We start from the raw sequence: 18,483 nt of genomic DNA, 5'->3' as shown, positions 1-18,483 counted from the left end.
GGTAGATCACGTAACTAATAAGGAAGTACTGAATAGAATTGGGGAGATGAGGAATTTATGGTACGAATTGACTAGAAGAAGGGATTGGTTGGTAGGACATGTTCTGAGTATCACGGGATCACCAATTTAGTGCTGGATGGCAGTGTGGCAGGTAAAAATCATAGAGGGAGACCAAGAGATGAACACAATAAGCAGATTCAGAAGATTGTAGGCTGTAGTAGTTACTGGGAGATGAAGAAGCTTGTGCAGGATAGAGTAACATGGAGAACTGCATGAAACCAATCTCTGGTCTGAATACCACCACCACCACCACCACCACCACCACCAACAACAACAACAACAACAACAACCACATGAAGGGAGAAAGGTCAGTGCACCATTACTGCAAGGGATTGGTGCACTGGAGCAATAAGGCCATTTTATTGCAACACTTGTGTATTTGAATTCTTTGTTTTTTTGTTGTTCTGTTTTGCTTTAGGGTGCAAAAAAAAAAAAACAACTGGGGTCATATGCGTCCAACTCAAAACTATAGAATACGAAGACAGAGAGGAGTTATAAAACTGACATAAGAGAAGACAGCTAAAAACAGGGGACATGGAAAATGGGCTAAAAAAGACACCATACTGAAACGGAGGTCCAAAACTACAAATTAAATGGCCTTCGCCATATTGCTTTGGCAGATAAAAAGTAAAATGTGGTTGACAGCCCGAGCATCATTTGCTAAAACTGCTCATAACTCAGACAGCAAACCCAAATGGGAACGTAAAAGGTTAAAAAATGGACATTCCATCAGGAAGTGGTGGACAGGTAAAAGTTGAATGCAATGTGTACAAAGTGTAGGGGTAGCGCCACTTGTCAAATGACAATAGCTAAAAAGGCAGTGCCCAATACACAGCCTAGTTAAACTGATCTCCTCCCAGCGGGAGGGTTGAGATGGGGACGTCCAAGCTGCTGGGAGAGGCTTAATAAGCCGGAGCTTATTCCCATGAAGGGAGGACCATGGCGATGCTAAAGGGACACCACCTCCTGACAGATGGCAAAACAGAGATCATCAGAGGGAATACATGAACTAGCGGGCTGAGGTACTAGGACTGCAGTCTTGGCAGCAGTGTCAGCAGCCTCATTCCCTAGTGGGACAACATGACCAGGATCACACATAAACATCAAAGTGGCTCCACCAAGAGTGAGCAAGTGACAGTTTTTTTGGACCCACGGCACTAAGGGATGAGCAGTGTACAGTGCACAGAGACTTTAAAGGACACAGTGAGTCTGAACAGAGGACACAATCGAAAAGTCTGTGCCACCCGATGTACTCCGTGGCCTGATACAGGGCAAAGAGCTCGGCTGTAAATACTGAGCAGTGTGCCGGAAGCTGATATCTTAAGATTTGGACGCCAATGACGAAGGCACATCCAACCCCATGGTCAGTCCGAGAGCCATTAGCATACACAAAGGTACTATAGCTAAGTTCCAACCGAAAGCAATAGAGAAAGGCTGGAGTAGTGTCCTTAGGAAGCGAATGAAGGCCAAGATTAACATGGGCTGCTTCACGAAGCCAAGGTGGTGAAAGGTTCACACCCACCGGAAAAGTTGCAGATAGTGTGAAGTTAAGCCGCCGTAGCACGTGCCGAAAGCGGACTCCAGGGGATAACAGGGAAGAAGGGTGTGCCCATTACTGGCGAACAAAGGAATCATCGAAGGAGGTGGCATAGGATGGGTGGCCATTCATGGCAGACAAATAGCATGCATAACTGCTGAAGAGAAAGTCACGGCAGTAGGACAGTGGTAGTTTAGCAGTTCCAGCATACAGACACTCAACGGGGCTAATGTAAAAGGTGCCAGTGGCCAAACAGATGCCATGATGGTGGATAGTGTTGAGACGACTTAAGGGGGATGGATGTGCAAAAGCATAAACAACGCACCCAAGGTAGAGTTCTGAATGAACAAGGGACCAGTACAAATGGAAGAGTGTGGTTCGATCGGCACCCCAGGAAGTACCACTGACGACACATAGGACATTGAGGAACCCAGTACAGAGGGCTACCAGGTAAGACACATAAGAGGACAAAGAGTGTTCCCCATTGAGCATGAGCCACAGAAATTTTGTAGTTTCAACGAACAGAAGAACAACTGGCTCAAGATGTAAAGATGGCGGGAGAAACCAATTGTGCCGCCAGAAATTCATACAGACAGTTTTGTCAGTGGAAAAACGAAAGCTATTCTCAATGCTCCAGGAGTAAGGAGGATCAAGACATCTCTGAAGATGCTGCTCAGTGAGACAAGTCTATGGAGAACTGCAACACATGGCAAAACTGACAACAAAAAGGGAGCCAGAGATGCCAGGCAGTAGACAGGCCATTATAGGGTTAATGGCGAGCAAAGAGGATGACGCTCAGGACAGAACCCTGAGGCACACCGTTTTCCTGGTTAAAGGTGTCCAACAAGGCACAACCCACAAGCACCTTGAAAATTCGGTCTTTTAAAAATTCCTGAAGGAAACAGGGCAGATGGCCACAGAAGCCCCACGTGTAAAGAGTACAGAGGATACCAATTCTCCGGCAGGTGTTGTAGGCCTTCTCCAAATCAAAAAACACTGCCACAGTCTGGGATTTCCGTAGAAAACCATTCATGAGATGGGCAGACAAAGTAATGAGATGGTCAACTTCTGAACGCTGTACTCAAAATCCACACTGTGCATTCATTGGTAAATTGCGAGACTCAACCCACCATACCAGCCAGGCATGAATCATACGTTCCATCACCGTGCAAATGCAGTTGGTGAGAGAGATGGGGCAGCAGCTAGAAGGAAGGTTTTTGTCCTTACCGAACTTAGGTATGGATATGACAATGGCTTCAAGCCAAAGTCCGGGAAATGTGCCCTTTGCCCATATGTGGTTGTACGTGTTAAGCAGAAAGTGCTCGCCCACAAGAGAAAGGTGCTGCAACATCTAAATGTGGACAGTGTCTGGCTCTGGGACGCAGGATCGGAATGAACTGAGAGCATGATCTAGTTCCCTCATAATAAATTTAGCACTCCCGATTCTAAGAAGATAAGGGTGTCACCTGAGCCTCCTCCACTCGTTTCCGATGGAGAAAGACAGGGTGATAGTGGGAAGAGCTTGAAGCTTCCGCAACACAGTTAGCCCAAGGTGTTGGAGATAGCAATAGGGTCCACGATGACATCATCATCTGCTACTGTCAGGCCGGAAATAGGCACATGGATCTTGGTCCCAGAGAGCCATCGGAAGTTGGTCCATACAACAGAGGAAGGGGTGGAACTGTTAAAAGAACTAGTGAATGAAAGCCAGCTAACTTTTTTGCTATCCTGAAGAACTCAACAGCACTTTGCATGCATCTGTTTATAATGAATGCAGTTTGCCATTATAAGATGATGGTTAAAAACATGGAGAGCACATCTCTGTGTGTGAATTGTGTCACGGCATGCCTCAGTCCAACAAAGGGACTGGGACATGGCGTGGTAAAGAGGAAGTGCGAGGAATGGAAGGTTCCGCAGCAGTAAGCATAACGTTTGTGAGATGTTCCACCTGGTCATCACAACTGGAGAAATCTTATTCTTTGAAGGTCGGCAGGGAGGAGTAAAGCCACCAGTCAGCCTTAGTAAGCTGCCATTTAGGTGTGCATGCAGGTGGGGTAGGAGTCAGTAAACTGACAGCACATGGAAAATGGTTGCTCGAGTACGTATCAGAAAGAGAATGGACCACTCAAGATGATGGACTAGCTGGGCAGTGCAGAAGGATAGGTCAAAATGGGAATAGGTGTGTGAGGAGTCAAAAAGGAAAGTGGGTGCTCCACTGTTAAGGCAGAAGAGGTTAAGTTGGTTAAGAAGACCAGCCAAGAGGGCACCTCTCTGACAGGATCTGGGAGAACCCCAAAGTGGGCGATGCACATTGAAGTCACTGAGTAGCAGAAATGAGGGAGGTAGCTGCCCAATAAGCTGAAGAAAGTCTGCCCTGGTGACACAGAATGACGGATGGGCACAGAGGTAAAAGGTCAGATGTGGAAGAAAAAGGCGAACTGCAACAGCTTGAAGATGGGTAGTCAGGAAGATGGGTTGACTATGAATGTCATCCCATATGAGCAGCATGAAATGGAATGCTGAACTCAGGGGGAAGGTCAAAACAAACCGGGAAGAAATGTGAAAGCTCAAAGCAGTCGTGAGGGTGAAATTTGGTTTGCTGAAGGCCTGCAATGCTAAAAGCAGCCATAAATCCTCCCTGTGGGACCGAAGGCCATGAACATTCCATAGGAGGAGAGTCATGATAAGGAAGAGATTTAGGGGTGTCACCTCGGCAGCTGCCGAATGACAGCCTGTGAAGTCACTGCCACAGGGCACAGACGCAGGAGGATCCTGCTCCATGGGGTCCATAGTAGCATCGGCTTGCTTGTGCTGTCAGTCTGTGGAATACAATGCTGAAAAACACTTAGTGGTGTGCACTGGCGACACAGAGGCTGACTGGGCTAAGGTATCACGTGGCAGCACCGTCGAAGAGGATCTTTGAGTCGGCGAAGGAGATGTCTTTGAGCCTTACCGGGTAGAGGAAGACTCGGGTGTTGTTTGGCTGGAAGGATGTAGGAATTCTTCACGGGAGAACTATTTCTGTCCTTTCCGGCCTACCAGTTGTGTAGCTGGTTGTTTTGCCCCTTGAGGCAAGAGTTTGATGGCTTGCTACACAGCTGGATGGGGGGGATGGTGATGCTACCTTGACACTGGGCAATTTCACAACCTCAGAGCTGAATCTGAGGTCGCATGTTTGCGTGGCAATGTGCTTCATGGAGCAAGGGGTAACAAGAACAGAACTATAAGTGCCAGACGAGAGAATGCAGCATTTGCGACTAGCCAATAACTTGTGAGCAACTGCGTAAGGCACTTTTTCCTTTACCTGGATCTCTTGGACAGGCCGCTCATCAAGATGCATGGGACAATCCTGAGAGGAGGCACCATGGCTGCGATTGCAGTTAACACAGTGGGGGCGAGGAGGAGGAGGACAATTGCCCTCATGTGCATCCCTACCACAGGTTGCACATTTAGCTGGCTGTTGACAAGACGTTCTAGTGTGGTTGAAACAATAACACTGGTAGCAGTGCAGGCCAGACTGTGATAATTTCATAGCCTGCTTTGATGTTGGACGGAACCACCGTCATCGAAGGTAAGAAAAAGAGTTCGGTAGGCACTACGGAGGTATCTACCTTTTTCATCACCTGATGGACAGCAATGACACCCTGATCAGAGAGATACAACTGGATTTCAGCCTCAGTTAGACTGTCGAGCAGCCTAGTATAAATAACATGAACAGGGTAGCCACGGAGAAGCGAGGCATTAAGCAGTTGTTGTGCTTGAGAATCAGAGGTAGTCTCCAAAAGCAAAAGTTTCGTTCTGTAAACGAGAGCAAGATTTCACAGGGCCGGCAACTACATCAACACCTTTCTGAATAATAAACGGATTTACCGTGGCAAATGACTGACCGTCTTCAGTACGTGAGACCACGGGGAACTGTGGTGCAACGGGAAGTGTCTTTGAATTGTTAGCCTCCTTACATTAATGTTTCATAGATGTTGACTGTGAAGATGATTGGCTCATTGTGAGAAAATCCTCCAAGATTGCCAGCGTCTCCGATGGCATGCTCCTTCCAACTGGGGACCCCCTACACAAGGGGGTGCACCCACCTTAGGTGATTGTTCACACCTCCCAAACACCTGACAGAGGGATCAATTGGCAATTTGGGAAGGTTGCAGCTCAAGCAATCACCCAATTTGTTATAATGCTTGGTAATAAGTGGTAGCATATGTCTTCTTTATAAATTGTATGTTATATTTAAAATGAAATCTGATATTAGCAGAACATTATCCTAAGAGATTCTAAAACCACCAAATTAATCATTGCCAAACAAATACTGCAGCAAAGGTCGGTCACTATTACATTAGCATTAGGCTCCTTACACACGGGCACTGTACATCTGTAACAATTACTGAGCTGACTAAAAATAATACAGTATCTGTATTGCCTTACCTAACACAGTTACCAGCATAGTTTGCAAGTAATATTCTCACAATAAGACAAAAATTAATTGCAACGGAATAGCAAAAACAACTTACCCAAAACTGGTACTGCTACTACTGGAAAATGCTGGTGGGTTATTTGGAGATGTCTGTGTCCCTCCAAATAATGATGGCTGTGGAGAACCAAATCCAGGACTTTGACTGGCCAAATTTCCAAATGTCAATGTATTCTGAGAAGCTAAGCTTTCAAAGGTATTCGACTGCTGCTGTCCTGTAGGTGATGCTCCGAAACCTGGAGAAAAATTGCAAAGAAACCAATGCCGACATTCTTGACTTGGCTAATATATCATAAATATCCAGTGTGTTTTGCTCCTTTTTTTTCCAGCTATACAACACAACAAGTATTACACAAATAGACATATCACTCTCTTAAATTTTATTCATTGGAATTAAAAACTGGTTATGACTACAAACTTAGAAATAACAAATACACTTATACAATATATTTTAAAGCAAATATCTCTCACCATGTCTCCACCTCAAAAAACGATTTGCCCTCTGTCCAGTATAAGATAACAAAATTCGCTGCATTTAATAGAAAACCAGACTGAGGACAGAAAATCTCTGCTCTGTAGTAATCTACAGGGTGGCAGGATACTTCTAATTTGTTTACTGTAAGACAACTTTACTGTAGAAATTTGACTACACTTAGAGCTGAGAAAAATAGCCAGAGTAATATACAGATGGACTTTATAAAACATAAAATTTTCCTTATGTATCTTTGTTATGTCATCCAGATTACTTTAGACAATACATATAATAAAATTGTGGTGATTTACAGAAAAAGATGAGTTCCTCTTTGTATCAGTAAAATACAGGATAGTTTTCCTCGCATTCTAATAGTACAATGCACCATCATTTTGCTTTCTATCATATTTAACAGTTTGAGATCACCATTTTTTCCGTCACAAGCTAGACAGTCTCCAAATGTCTAGGAGCACATCAGTCCTGAAACCAATTACATGCAAAAAATTTGGCAGTCTCCGAATGTCATTTGAAAACTGTTACTGACACAGTGATTGTGGTTATCCTTTTGACACAAAATGTTAAATATCTGTAAACCTCTGAATATGTTGCATCACAAGCAGCAGGAACCTGTCCTAAGAATATGGTTTATTATAATAAACTGTAAAAATTATGTGTAGCACTATACACCAGAGTAACTACAATAAACAAGTAAATACTTATCCCACAGAACTGATTAAACACAATTGTTACAGCAAAGAATGAATTACATTCAACAGATAAAAGCTAACAAAGGAGTAAACAAAAACAGAATTTCTGTAATCAGAGCAAAAAGGGGTAAAATAAACCACTGCATAAGGCAATATGCTGAATGGAAAGCCCCTCCCTCTTTGCACATTATTTGAGGTAGTCGAAATATCAGGGACTTCTCTTATTATGCCTTGCCTTGTTATAATGAACTAACGTCACACTAAGACAACATTTAGTAGAAATCTTTTGATAACACACAAGTAATGAATTTAATTGACAAAAAGAGGAAATATACGAATGCAGTTAATACAGCAGGTGAAAGGAAATACTAATGTCTACGAAATGAGATTGTCAGAAGTGTAAAATGGCAAAGCAGGACTGGCCAGATGATAAATGCAAGGATGTAGAAGCAGGGACAACTATCAGAAAGATATAGACTGCCTACAGGAAAATTAGAAGATAAGCAGCTGAATGAATATGCACATAAGCAAGCCAGTACTAAGCTAGGAAGGGAAAGCTGAAAGGTGGAAGGGATGTATAGGCTGGCTATACAAAGAAAGTAAACTTGAAGGAAGTTTAATACAAAGGAAAGAGGACGTACATAAACATGAGATAGGAGCTGCAATACTTCGTGAAGAATTTGTCAGAGTGCTGACAAACATACAGCAATATATGTCCCAAGGACTTACATGACATCCCCCCCCCCCCCCCCCAAATTATTAAGTTCCTTGGGGAAGCCAGCCGCAACAAAACTATTCCACCTGGTACATAAGATGTACGAGACAGGCAAAATACCATAAGACTCAAGAAGACATCCAAAGAAATTAGTGCCAACAGGTGTGATACTACCAAACTACCAGTTTTTGAGCCATTGCTGGAAAATTGTGACACTAATTATTCACAGAAAAATTGAAAAACTTGTGGAACCCAAACTCGGTTCCAGGGAAATGTCGTAACGCATGAGGCAATACTTGACTGGAAAACACCCTTTGAAATTGTGATGGTGGCAGGGATAAAACACAAGAAGAGAAAAGTTATCCAAAACCTGTACAAAAACCACACTGCAGTTCTAAGAGTCAAAGGTAGTGACTGGGAAGCACTGACTGAGAAGGGAATGAGGTACAGTTGTAGCATATCACCAATGACATTCAATTTGTACATTGATCAAGCAGCACAGGAAACAAGAATAAAATTGGAAAGGGAATTATAGTTCAGAAAGTAGAAATAAAACACACATTTGTCAATGATGTAATTCTGAAGAGAAGGCAAGGAACTTCAAAGAGCTACTGAATGGAATGGGTAGTGTCTTGGAAAGACATAAGATGAATGTCAACAAAGGTGAAACAAGGGCAATGGAATGTACTTGAATTAAATCAGATGATGCTGAAGGAATTAGATAAGGAAATGATACACTAAAGGGATACGATGGGTTTTAGTATTTTAACAGCAAAATAACTGATGATGGCCTAAGTACAGACAATATAAAATGCAGACTCACTATAGCCTGAAAAAGGTTTCCTGAAAAAGAAGAGTTTGTCCAGTAACATAAAGCTAAGTGTTGGGAATTCTTTTCTGAATATATTTGCCTGGAGTGTAGCCTTATACAAAACATGGATGATAACCAATCCTGACATGAAGAGAATAGAAGCTTTTGAAAAGTGGTGCCACAGAAGACTGCTCATGACAAGATGGGCAGATCAAGGCATTAATGAAGAGATACTCTATCTAACTGAAGAGAAAAGAAATTTTCAACAACTTGACTAAAAGATGGGATCAGTTGATAAGACAAATCATGAGGCATCAAGGAACATTCAGTTTGCTAATGGATAGAAGTGTAGGGTCGTAAAAATTGTAGAGTGTGCTCAATGGATGAATACGGTAAGCAGGTTCAAATGAATATAGGTTGCAGTTATTATTCAAAGAAGAAAAGGTTTGCGCATGATTAAGTAGTGCAGAGATTGCAACAATGCACATTACTATGTACAGAAACAGCTGTAGTTTCAGATACTTTCTTGAAACTTCCTGGTAGATTAAAACTGTGTGCAGGACTGAGACTCGAACTCACGATCCTTGCCTTTTGCGGGCACAGCTCTACTTCCACCAGTACCTCACCTCATCTCCTACCTTCCAAGCAACGCAGAAGCTCTCCCGCAGAACTTGCAGGAATAGCACTCCTGGAAGAAAGGATACTGTGGAGATGTGGCTTAGCCACAGCCTGGGAGATGTTTCCAGGATGAAATTTTCACTCTGCAGCAAAGCGTACGCTGAAATTTGGAAGATACGAGATAAGGTAATGGCGGAAGTCGAGCTGTGAAGACAGGTCATGAGTTGTGTTTGGTTAGTTCAGTTGGTAGAGCACCTGCCCACAAAAGACAAAGGTCCCCCATTCAAGTCTTGGTCCAGAATGCAGTTTTAATCTGCCAGGAACTTTCATATAAATGCACACTCTGCTGTAGGGTTAAAATTCATTCTAGATTCTTTCTTCTCTTTTTTAATTTAATTCTTGAACACCCTGGAATATCTAAATTTATGCAGACAGGTATTGGTAACTATTGTACATGGGTGGCGGAGGCTTCATGTAGATACACCAACCCTTAGTACAGAACGAATAACAATGCCTCCTTTGATGTTCACTAACATACTTCATTTAAAACTGTGCTTGTAATTTTGCTTTAATAATCATAATAATTAAACCTACTTTTAAAATCAGTAATATGAGATATGAACGCTTAACAAATTTCCCCTCTCAACAACCCTATTGACACATTATTAATCTTGGAAAATTTCTTCAGAAGCAAAGTTTCTTATCTCATTACTGCTTATTGTAAACTGATTTCATCTTCCAAAGATGATTGTTTCATTACTTTTTATAATAGGTTGCCCCCCCTCCCCCGTACACACACACACACACACATAAACTTACTTACTTGGACTTGCTGCTGCAGGAGAACCAAATACTCTGTTTGCACTGCCAAATGTAGGTGAACCCCCAAAGGTTGGAGCACCTCCAAATGTTGGTGGAGAACCAAAGCCAGTACTGCCCGCTGGGCTTCCAGCACCAAAAACTGGTGCAGATCCAAATCCACCTAGAAACAAGTCAGACTGATAAAAAAATGGCAATATATAAAGATGGAAAATTATGTTGTAAACATTTTCAAAACATATAGAGAGAAACAATCAGATTCAACCTGCATTGCCACCTATGCAGTAAATCAATACTGACTCAAAAAGCACTGTATGATCTGATACAGTATGAAAAATCTGCATAGTAGTCCTTCATTTACCACTAACAAACATTTCACATGTTGTCTAAAATAATGATAGACAAATAATGTTTGAACCCAAGAGTAAGAAATCATCTGCAAGTATACAATTAATGCATGAAGTATTCTCCAGGATAACAAGACCACATTCAGTTTCAGATAAAGAATGCTGGGTAGAAGACACAAGACATGACAGTAAATTAAACAATGAAAAAACTACTGCTTGGAGAGGAAACTACATCAAACATCTGATTATCTGTGTTACTTCCTCTGCTGTAAACATATTGGTAAGAATGACACTTCTGCCACCACAGTGTCTGTCTGTTTTTTAGAATAATTTAATTATCTGTCACATTTAAGACATTACCACAAAACTTCATATTCTGTTATCCCACATTTTATAATAGCTATGATGATCTGTACCCAGCTTGTTGCAGATATTTCTCTATATTCCTTACTGTTTGTCAATAAGTGTTGCACCAAACAGAGGAAATCAAAATAAATCAGAGTTCATAGGGAGTACACCCTTATCCACTCCAAAAAGGATATTTACAAACAGGTTAATTCTAACTAAAAACAGCAACCAGCTACTGTTAATAAGGTGTTATTATGAACAAACAGCAGCATTACCAATTTTGAACTGACTGGTTCATCTTCAAGCAGCAGGCATAATGAAATTTTAAATGTGAACAGCCATCTGAAGCTGAATCTGTTGGTTTTAAAATACTAACAGCACTATTTCCTCCCAATGAGTAGCACTATCAACAGTGGCTAAGATTGCCTTTTCTCCACCACAAGCACTGACATGCCTTAAAGTTCATTAGATAGTGGTCCCATCTGCAGACAAATTTATCACTTTTGCCCTCTTTCAAATGGTTCCATAAAATTAGCTGCAGTTGTTAGATTATTTTGCAGTGCAAGCATGTTTGTCAGAAAATTTCTGTTGTATTTCATGGGAAGAAGGCAGAATCAAATCACAATAACAGTTTTACCACATTATCCATTAGTTTGGTGCCAAACACAATGTTCATCAACAACACCTAATGCTTCCATATGTAAGAAATCACAGACCAAAACTAAAAATAAGTGCGGGGAAAAATCACAGGAAGTTACAGTAGTGGAGTTCCGTGGCAAGACAGAGGAAGCAGCTGGTCTACGAACAATGAGCATGAAATAATTTGTTGGTTGGTTGGCTTAAAGGAGGGGGAGAAGGGACCAAACTGCAAGGTCATGAGTCCCTTGTTCCTGGTAAAATAATTACACATGGGAAAGAAGAAAAGAAAGGAGGCATACAGCACAATAACAGGAGAATGGAAGAACCAGAAGAACAATAGAAGGACAACCAACACTACTATGGACAAAACAGGAAAATAAAACCACAGAGAGAAGCAAGAAACAGATAGAAGGGATAAAAACAAGACAGCAGATTACCGTGGCTGGCCAGCCACGAGAATAAAAAGGAAAAGCCAGTCACTTTGCGACACATTAAAACATCCAGCCTAAAAGCATTAGAGTGGAGAACACAAAGGGACAAAGGACATGCACAAAAACTTATACAGAATGATAAAACCCACCATCACATACAAAACATAAAGCTAAATTAGTCGATGAGGCATTGTCAGCTAAAATTAATGGCAACAAGTCCGGTAACTGAAGAGTCCATCGCAAGGCAGCCAGATACTGACAGCTCACCAAGTTATGGGCCACTGTCAGCCAGATGCTGCACCGACACTGAGGTGGGTCAGCACAGCGCAGGAGGTAGCCATGTGTCACCCAAGTGTGGCCAATGTGGAGCCAAGACAGAATCACAGATTCTCTGCGAGAGGCCACCCGTGGAGGTCTTCCACACATTTCTAGTCTTCTTAATGGCACACAGTTTGTTGTGCATACTGAGGTTATGCCATTCCGTCTCCCAAAGCTGCAAAACCTTGTAGCATAGTACAGGGTGTTTATAAATGAATATCGGGGTTTTAACGCTTTATAATATTTATTACATTAAACTTACAGTTATAAATGATATGTCAAATGAAAGAGCAACTCAAATAGTTTTACCCAGAATCTTATAAATGTTCAATGTGAGCACGGTTCGTCACACGGCACACAGCAAGTCTATAGCCGAGTTCTTAGCAAACATTGACAGGGCTTGCTTTGCATGGCCTCCACATTCACCGGACCTAATGCCGTGCAATTTTTTCCTTTGGGGCTTCATCAAGGATCATATGTACGTGCCTCCACTACCACCAGACCTCCCTGAATTAAGAAACTGCATTGAAGCTGCTGTTGCTACAATCACTGAAGACACAGTTATCAACGTTTGGGAAGAACTTGGCTATAGACTTGATGTATGCTGTGTGACAAATTTTGCTCACATTGAACATTAATAAGGTTCTTGGTAAAACTGTTTGAGTTGCTCTTTCATTTGACATATCATTTATAACTGTAAGTTTAATCTAATACATATTATAAAGCATTAAAACCCTGATATTCATTTATAAACACCTTGTACTGAACGCAGGTCAGTTGCAGAGAAGTCGATATAAATAAGCGGTTTCCATGTGGCCTGTCGGCAAGTTCGTTGCTTGGGATTCTGACATGACCTGGGGTCCAGACAAACATCACTAAATGACTGGAACATTCCAGGGCATAGGTGGACTCCTGGACGGTCACTACCAAAGAATGAGGAGGGTAGCATTGGTCGATAGCTTGTAGGCTGCTCAGAGAGTCAGTACAGAGAAGAAACGAGTCCCCAGGGCATGAACGGATGTGCCCAAGAGCACGAGATACAGCCACCAGCTCGGCAGTGAAAACACTGCAGCCATCGGGCAAGGAATGCTGTTCAATATGTCCTCCATGGACATACGCGAAGCCGACGTGATCATCAGCTATCAAGCCATTGGTGTGGCCTTGGTACATGTCAAGAATTGAGAGGAGGTGGCAGTGGAGAGCTGCAGAGTTAACTGAGTCCTTAGGGTCACGTGAAAGGTCCAGGCGAAGCCACGGCATAGGCGAACACTATGGAAGTGTACGTGAATGGACCTCAAGTACAGCTGGTAAAGGCAAGGACTCCAGTTCAGAAAGAAGCGATCCGACATGAACTGCAATTGGAAGCCCTGACCTGGGCCACCGGTGCGGGAGATGAACCACCGTGGGTGGGAAAAGTAATTCGAATGCACAGGAGAACTACATACGTGTGCAATGTAACTGGCCAGCAGTTGTGTATGCCTAACCTGCAATGGAGGGACTCCGTCCTCCACCAGGATGCTGGTCACCAGATCTCGTCCTAAAAGCCCCTGTCGCTAGGCGAACACCACAGTGGTGCACTGGGTCGAGTAAAGGCAACACTGAGGGTGCTGACAAACCAAAAACCAGATTCCCATAGTCAAGGTGGGATTGAACAAGAGCTCTGTAAAGCTGCAGCAGCATAGAGTGATCTGCATCCCAGCTGGTGTTACTCAGGCAGCAGAGGGCATTCAGGTGCTGCCAGCACTTCCGCTTAAGCTAACAAAGGTAAGGAAGCCAAATCAATCGGGTGACAAAAACCAGTCCTAAGAATCGATATCTCTCCACTACAGTGAGTGGATCATCATTAAGGTATAGTTCTGGTTCCAGATGAATGGTCCAATGCCATCAGAAGTGCATAACACATGACTTTGTAGCTGAAAACTGGAAACCGTGGGCTAGAGCCCATGACTGCGCCTTGTGGATGGCTCCTTGTAGGCGCCACTCAGCAAACCAATACTTGTGGAGCAGTACGAAATGCAGAAGATGTCTGCATACAAAGAAGGTGAGAAGGACAGCCCTACAGCTGCTGCTAGACCATTAATGGCCACTAAAAACAGAGATACACTCAATTCAGAGTCCTGTCGGACCCCGTTCTCCTGGATATGGGGGGAACTATGGGAGGCACCAACTTGGAAATGGAAAGTACGAAGAGACAGGAAATTTTGGATAAAAATTGGGAGCGGGCCTCGGAGACCCCACTCGTATAATGTGGCAAGGATATGATGTCGCCAGGTTGTGTCATACGCTTTTCACAAATCAAAAAAAGACAGCAACCAGGTGTTGGCATCTGGAAAAGCCTGTTCGGATGGCAGACTCGAGGGACACAAGATTATCAGTGGTAGAGCGACCCTGATGGAAGGCATGTGACACACCACAGTTCCAGTAGCTTAGAAACATTGGTGAGGCTGATGGGCCGATAGCTATCCACATCTAGCAGGTTTTTACTGGGTTTGAGCAGCAGAATTATGTTGCTCTCCTGCCACTGTGATGGATAGACGCCATCGCACCAGACCCAGTTGAAGATGACAAGATGTCACTTGTAATCAGATGAGAGATGTTTAATCATCTGACTGTGGATCCCATCTAGCCCAGGAGCAGTGTCAGGACAATGTGCAAGGGCACTGAGGATCTCCCACTCTGTAAATGGGGCATTTTAGGATTCACTGTGGTCTGTAGTGAATGAGAGGACTTTCCCTTCCAGCCATGGTTTGAAAGTGCGAAAGGCTGAGGGGTAATCCTCCGTTGCAGAAGCACAAGCATAGTTCTCAGCAAAGTGCTCGGCAATCGCAAATGTGCCGGTAGATAACACGCCATTTATGTTAGCACCAGGAACACCTGTTGGGGTCTGGTACATGAAAACATGTTTGATCCTTACCCAGACTAGGGACAGTTACGTATGGCACCCAACGGTCAAGACATATGTCTCCCAACACTCCTGCTTCTGTAATTTGATAAGTTGGCAAATGCGGGCACAGAGCAGTCTAAAGGCTATGATGTGCTTATGCCGCTGTAGGGCTCACCAATGCTCCTAATTGCTTCAGCGACTTCCAGCAACCACCAAGAGACTGCCTTTCACCGGGGCACCCTAAATAGCAAGGTATTGTTTTTTGTGCTGCTCAAGCATCACATCGATGTTCCCTTGTGGGGGAGATTCAACGATGGCAGCAGAAGTGAAAGCTTCTCAGTTCACCTTGTTTAAAGCCCATCTGGCATCTGCTGGCCTGATGCCAGGGCAGTGACAGGAAGATGGGGATGTGGTCACTACCATATAGGTCATCATGTGCTCCCTAGTGGATAGATGGGAGAAGTCCTGGGATGCAAATTGACAAATCAATGGCTGAATAACTATCATGAGCCACACTGAAATGTGTGGCGGCTCCAATATTTAAGAGCCACAGGTCAAACTAAGACAGTAAAGTTTCAACATCACTGCCTCGGCCAGTAAGCATGGTGCCACCCCACAAGCGGTTATGGGCATTAAAATCTCCCAAAAGTAGGAAAGGTTTAGGGTGTTTATCAATCAGTGCAGCTACTAAATTCAGGGGTACTGCACCATCTGGAGGAAGATATACATTGCAGACAGTTATTTCCTGTGTCATCATCATTCTGACAGCCACATCTTCAAGAGGGGTTTGAAGAGGCACAGTTTCACTACAGACATAAACGCAAACTCCACCTGACACTCAATTATAGTCACTACGGTTCCTGTAATATCCCCTATAGCTGCGGAAGGCAAGGGTCCGCATTGCCAAGAACCAGGTTTCCTGGAGGGCAATGCAGAAAGCAGGTGTAAAGCATAACAGTTGCCGTAGCTCAGCCAGGCAGTGGAAAAAACAGCTGCGATTCCACTGAAGGATGACATCGTGAGACTGGGAAGGCATAGAACATCCAATGAGGCACTTCATGCCTCAGTGTCACCTGTTGCTACCGACTTATTGCCTGAGCAGTCTATATCCATTGTGTCTGAGGGTCCAGCAAGATCTAGGCCCTCAGCAGACACCAGAATCTTCACTTGATCCACAGACGCAGAACTTGTAGGTAGTGGTGGTGTGGGTGCCACTGCAATTCCCTTGGTCTTGTGGGTGCTCTTTTTGGATTTCTCTCGCTGCTCCTTGGGTATTCCTGGCTGGGAGGACCTCACTGATTCAATCTCTGGGACTGAGGATGAGCGTGAAGCCCTACAACCAGCTGCTTTTGGGCTCTTCAGCCACTGGCAGGTGTTGTCTTTCCCACTAGCAGAAACCTGACAAGGGTTGTGATCCAAGGGATCCCTCCTTCCTAGCGAGAGGAGCCAAAGAAGACTTACGCTTCCCTGGCACTGAAGTGGGGACTGATATCTCCAATGGTTGGGAGAAGGGAGGGGGGGGGGTTGCTCCCAAAGTAGGTGGTGCAGGAGTGCAGGAGCAACAGGCAGGGAAGTGCCCTCCACCATCAAGGAGCAGGTGGAGTCTTCTGGCTCTGAGAGGTGACTTAGGTTGGCGGAGCTGTTGTAGTTGTAATGGCAGCATAAGACGATGTCATATGTACAGGATGTAGGCGTTCAAATTTCCTCTTAGCCTCAGTGTAGGTCAGTTGGTCCAGGGTCTTGTACTCCATGATTTTCCCTTCTTTCTGAAGAATCCTGCAGTCAGGTGAGCAAGGCAAATGGTGCTCTCCGCAGTTGACACAGATGGGAGGCAGGGCACATGGAGTTTTGTGAAGTGACTGGTGTCCGCAATCTCGACATGTGATGCTGGAAGTACAGCGAGAAGACATATGGCCAGACTTCCAGCATTTAAACCACCGCAACGCATTGGGGGAGGGGTATAGGGCTTTACATCACAGTGGTAGACCATCACCTTGACCTTCTCGAGTAATGTATCACCCTCGAAGTCCAAGATGAAGGCACCGGTGGCAACCTGATTGTCTCTCGGACCCTGGCGAACACACAGAACGAAATGTACACCTCACCACTCTAAATTGGCATGCAGCTCACTGTCAGACTGAAAAAGAAGGTCACTGTGAAATAGGGTACCCTGGACCATATTTAATCTCTTACAGAGCTTGATGGTTACAGAAACATCCCCCAGCTTGTCACAAGCGAGTAACACCTATGACTGGGCAAAGGATGCTATTTCGATCATGACTGACCCAGATCTCAGTTTGGACAAGCCCTCCACCTCCCCAAACTTGTCCTCTAAATACTCAACAAAAAATTGAGGCTTCATCGTCATGAAAGATTTCCTGTCAGCTCTTGAACATACAAAAGGGACTGGCTACCGTGCTGGATATCAGTTTCTACCATGCAAACAAGTCCATTATAATCATCAGTGTAGAAAACGATACTGCACAGTTGATGGAAAAATACGCATCCAGGAGAGTGTTCTCGCCCACTCGCCCATCAGTTGGAGAATGAGCAGAAGTGCCGATCCACGTCAACGAAGGATGCGATAGGTCTCAGCGCATGATGCACCATGTAAAGTGCCCTTCCCCAGTTGGCTCGCTCTTCAGGAATATTTTGAAAAATGGAGGTCAAACCCTACAGTGGACCATCACATAAAGGCCGAAATATGCAAGACTGTTTAGTCGCATCTTACAAGAAGCAGGAAGACCTCAGGCCTATTCCAACCCCTGGGCTGCAGGGGGCGAAACAATTTGTACTGTATCATTTGCATCTGTGCACGATTCCTGCTGTAATCATACGTTACATTCAGGGTTCCAAAACACCTTCTACAGGGGATGACGTAATTCTTGCAATATGAGGGGAGCTGTTCCTTGGGCATGTACTAGCCACTGACATTGATTATACTTGAGTAATGATGATGATCCAGGGTTTAAAAGGACTAAACTACTTGGTTATCAGACCCTCTATAAGATATGAAATAAGAAAGGAGAATTGTACGCTCTAGGATCTGCGACCATGTCTGCATGGTTGAAAATGAGCATGACAGGAGTTTTAGAAGGATAGATAAAAGTGAGATAATATCCAGGCAGTTAAAAACTCTAGCTGGACAATGAAAGATACACCAAGAAGGGTGATCAAAGTCAGTACAACTAAAATGGTGCAAGAAAATGCAGACTTTACAGACTACACAGCAAATTACCGAAATAGATACATAAGATACATACATAAAAGTTTAAAAATTCATGACATGCTGAGGAAAAA

The 18,483-nt window shown here is 43.8% G+C and overlaps 1 protein-coding gene across 1 annotated transcript in view; it reads right to left on the bottom strand.

Moving 5' to 3' along the window:
- LOC124774965 (nuclear pore complex protein Nup214-like) overlaps positions 1 to 18,483 on the bottom strand; it is a 131,360-nt gene that overhangs the window by 9,504 nt on the left and 103,373 nt on the right. Inside the window, 2 exon segments of the mRNA XM_047249692.1 lie at positions 6,115 to 6,310; positions 10,221 to 10,379. Of these exon segments, the coding sequence (XP_047105648.1) occupies positions 6,115 to 6,310; positions 10,221 to 10,379 (355 nt within the window).

The sequence above is a fragment of the Schistocerca piceifrons genome, chromosome 2 (genome assembly GCF_021461385.2).
Source record: "Schistocerca piceifrons isolate TAMUIC-IGC-003096 chromosome 2, iqSchPice1.1, whole genome shotgun sequence".
In the NCBI taxonomy this organism is placed as follows: Eukaryota; Metazoa; Arthropoda; class Insecta; order Orthoptera; family Acrididae; genus Schistocerca; species Schistocerca piceifrons.
Note: the sequence above shows the minus strand (reverse complement) of the source record. Positions and strands in the feature narration are given on the sequence as shown.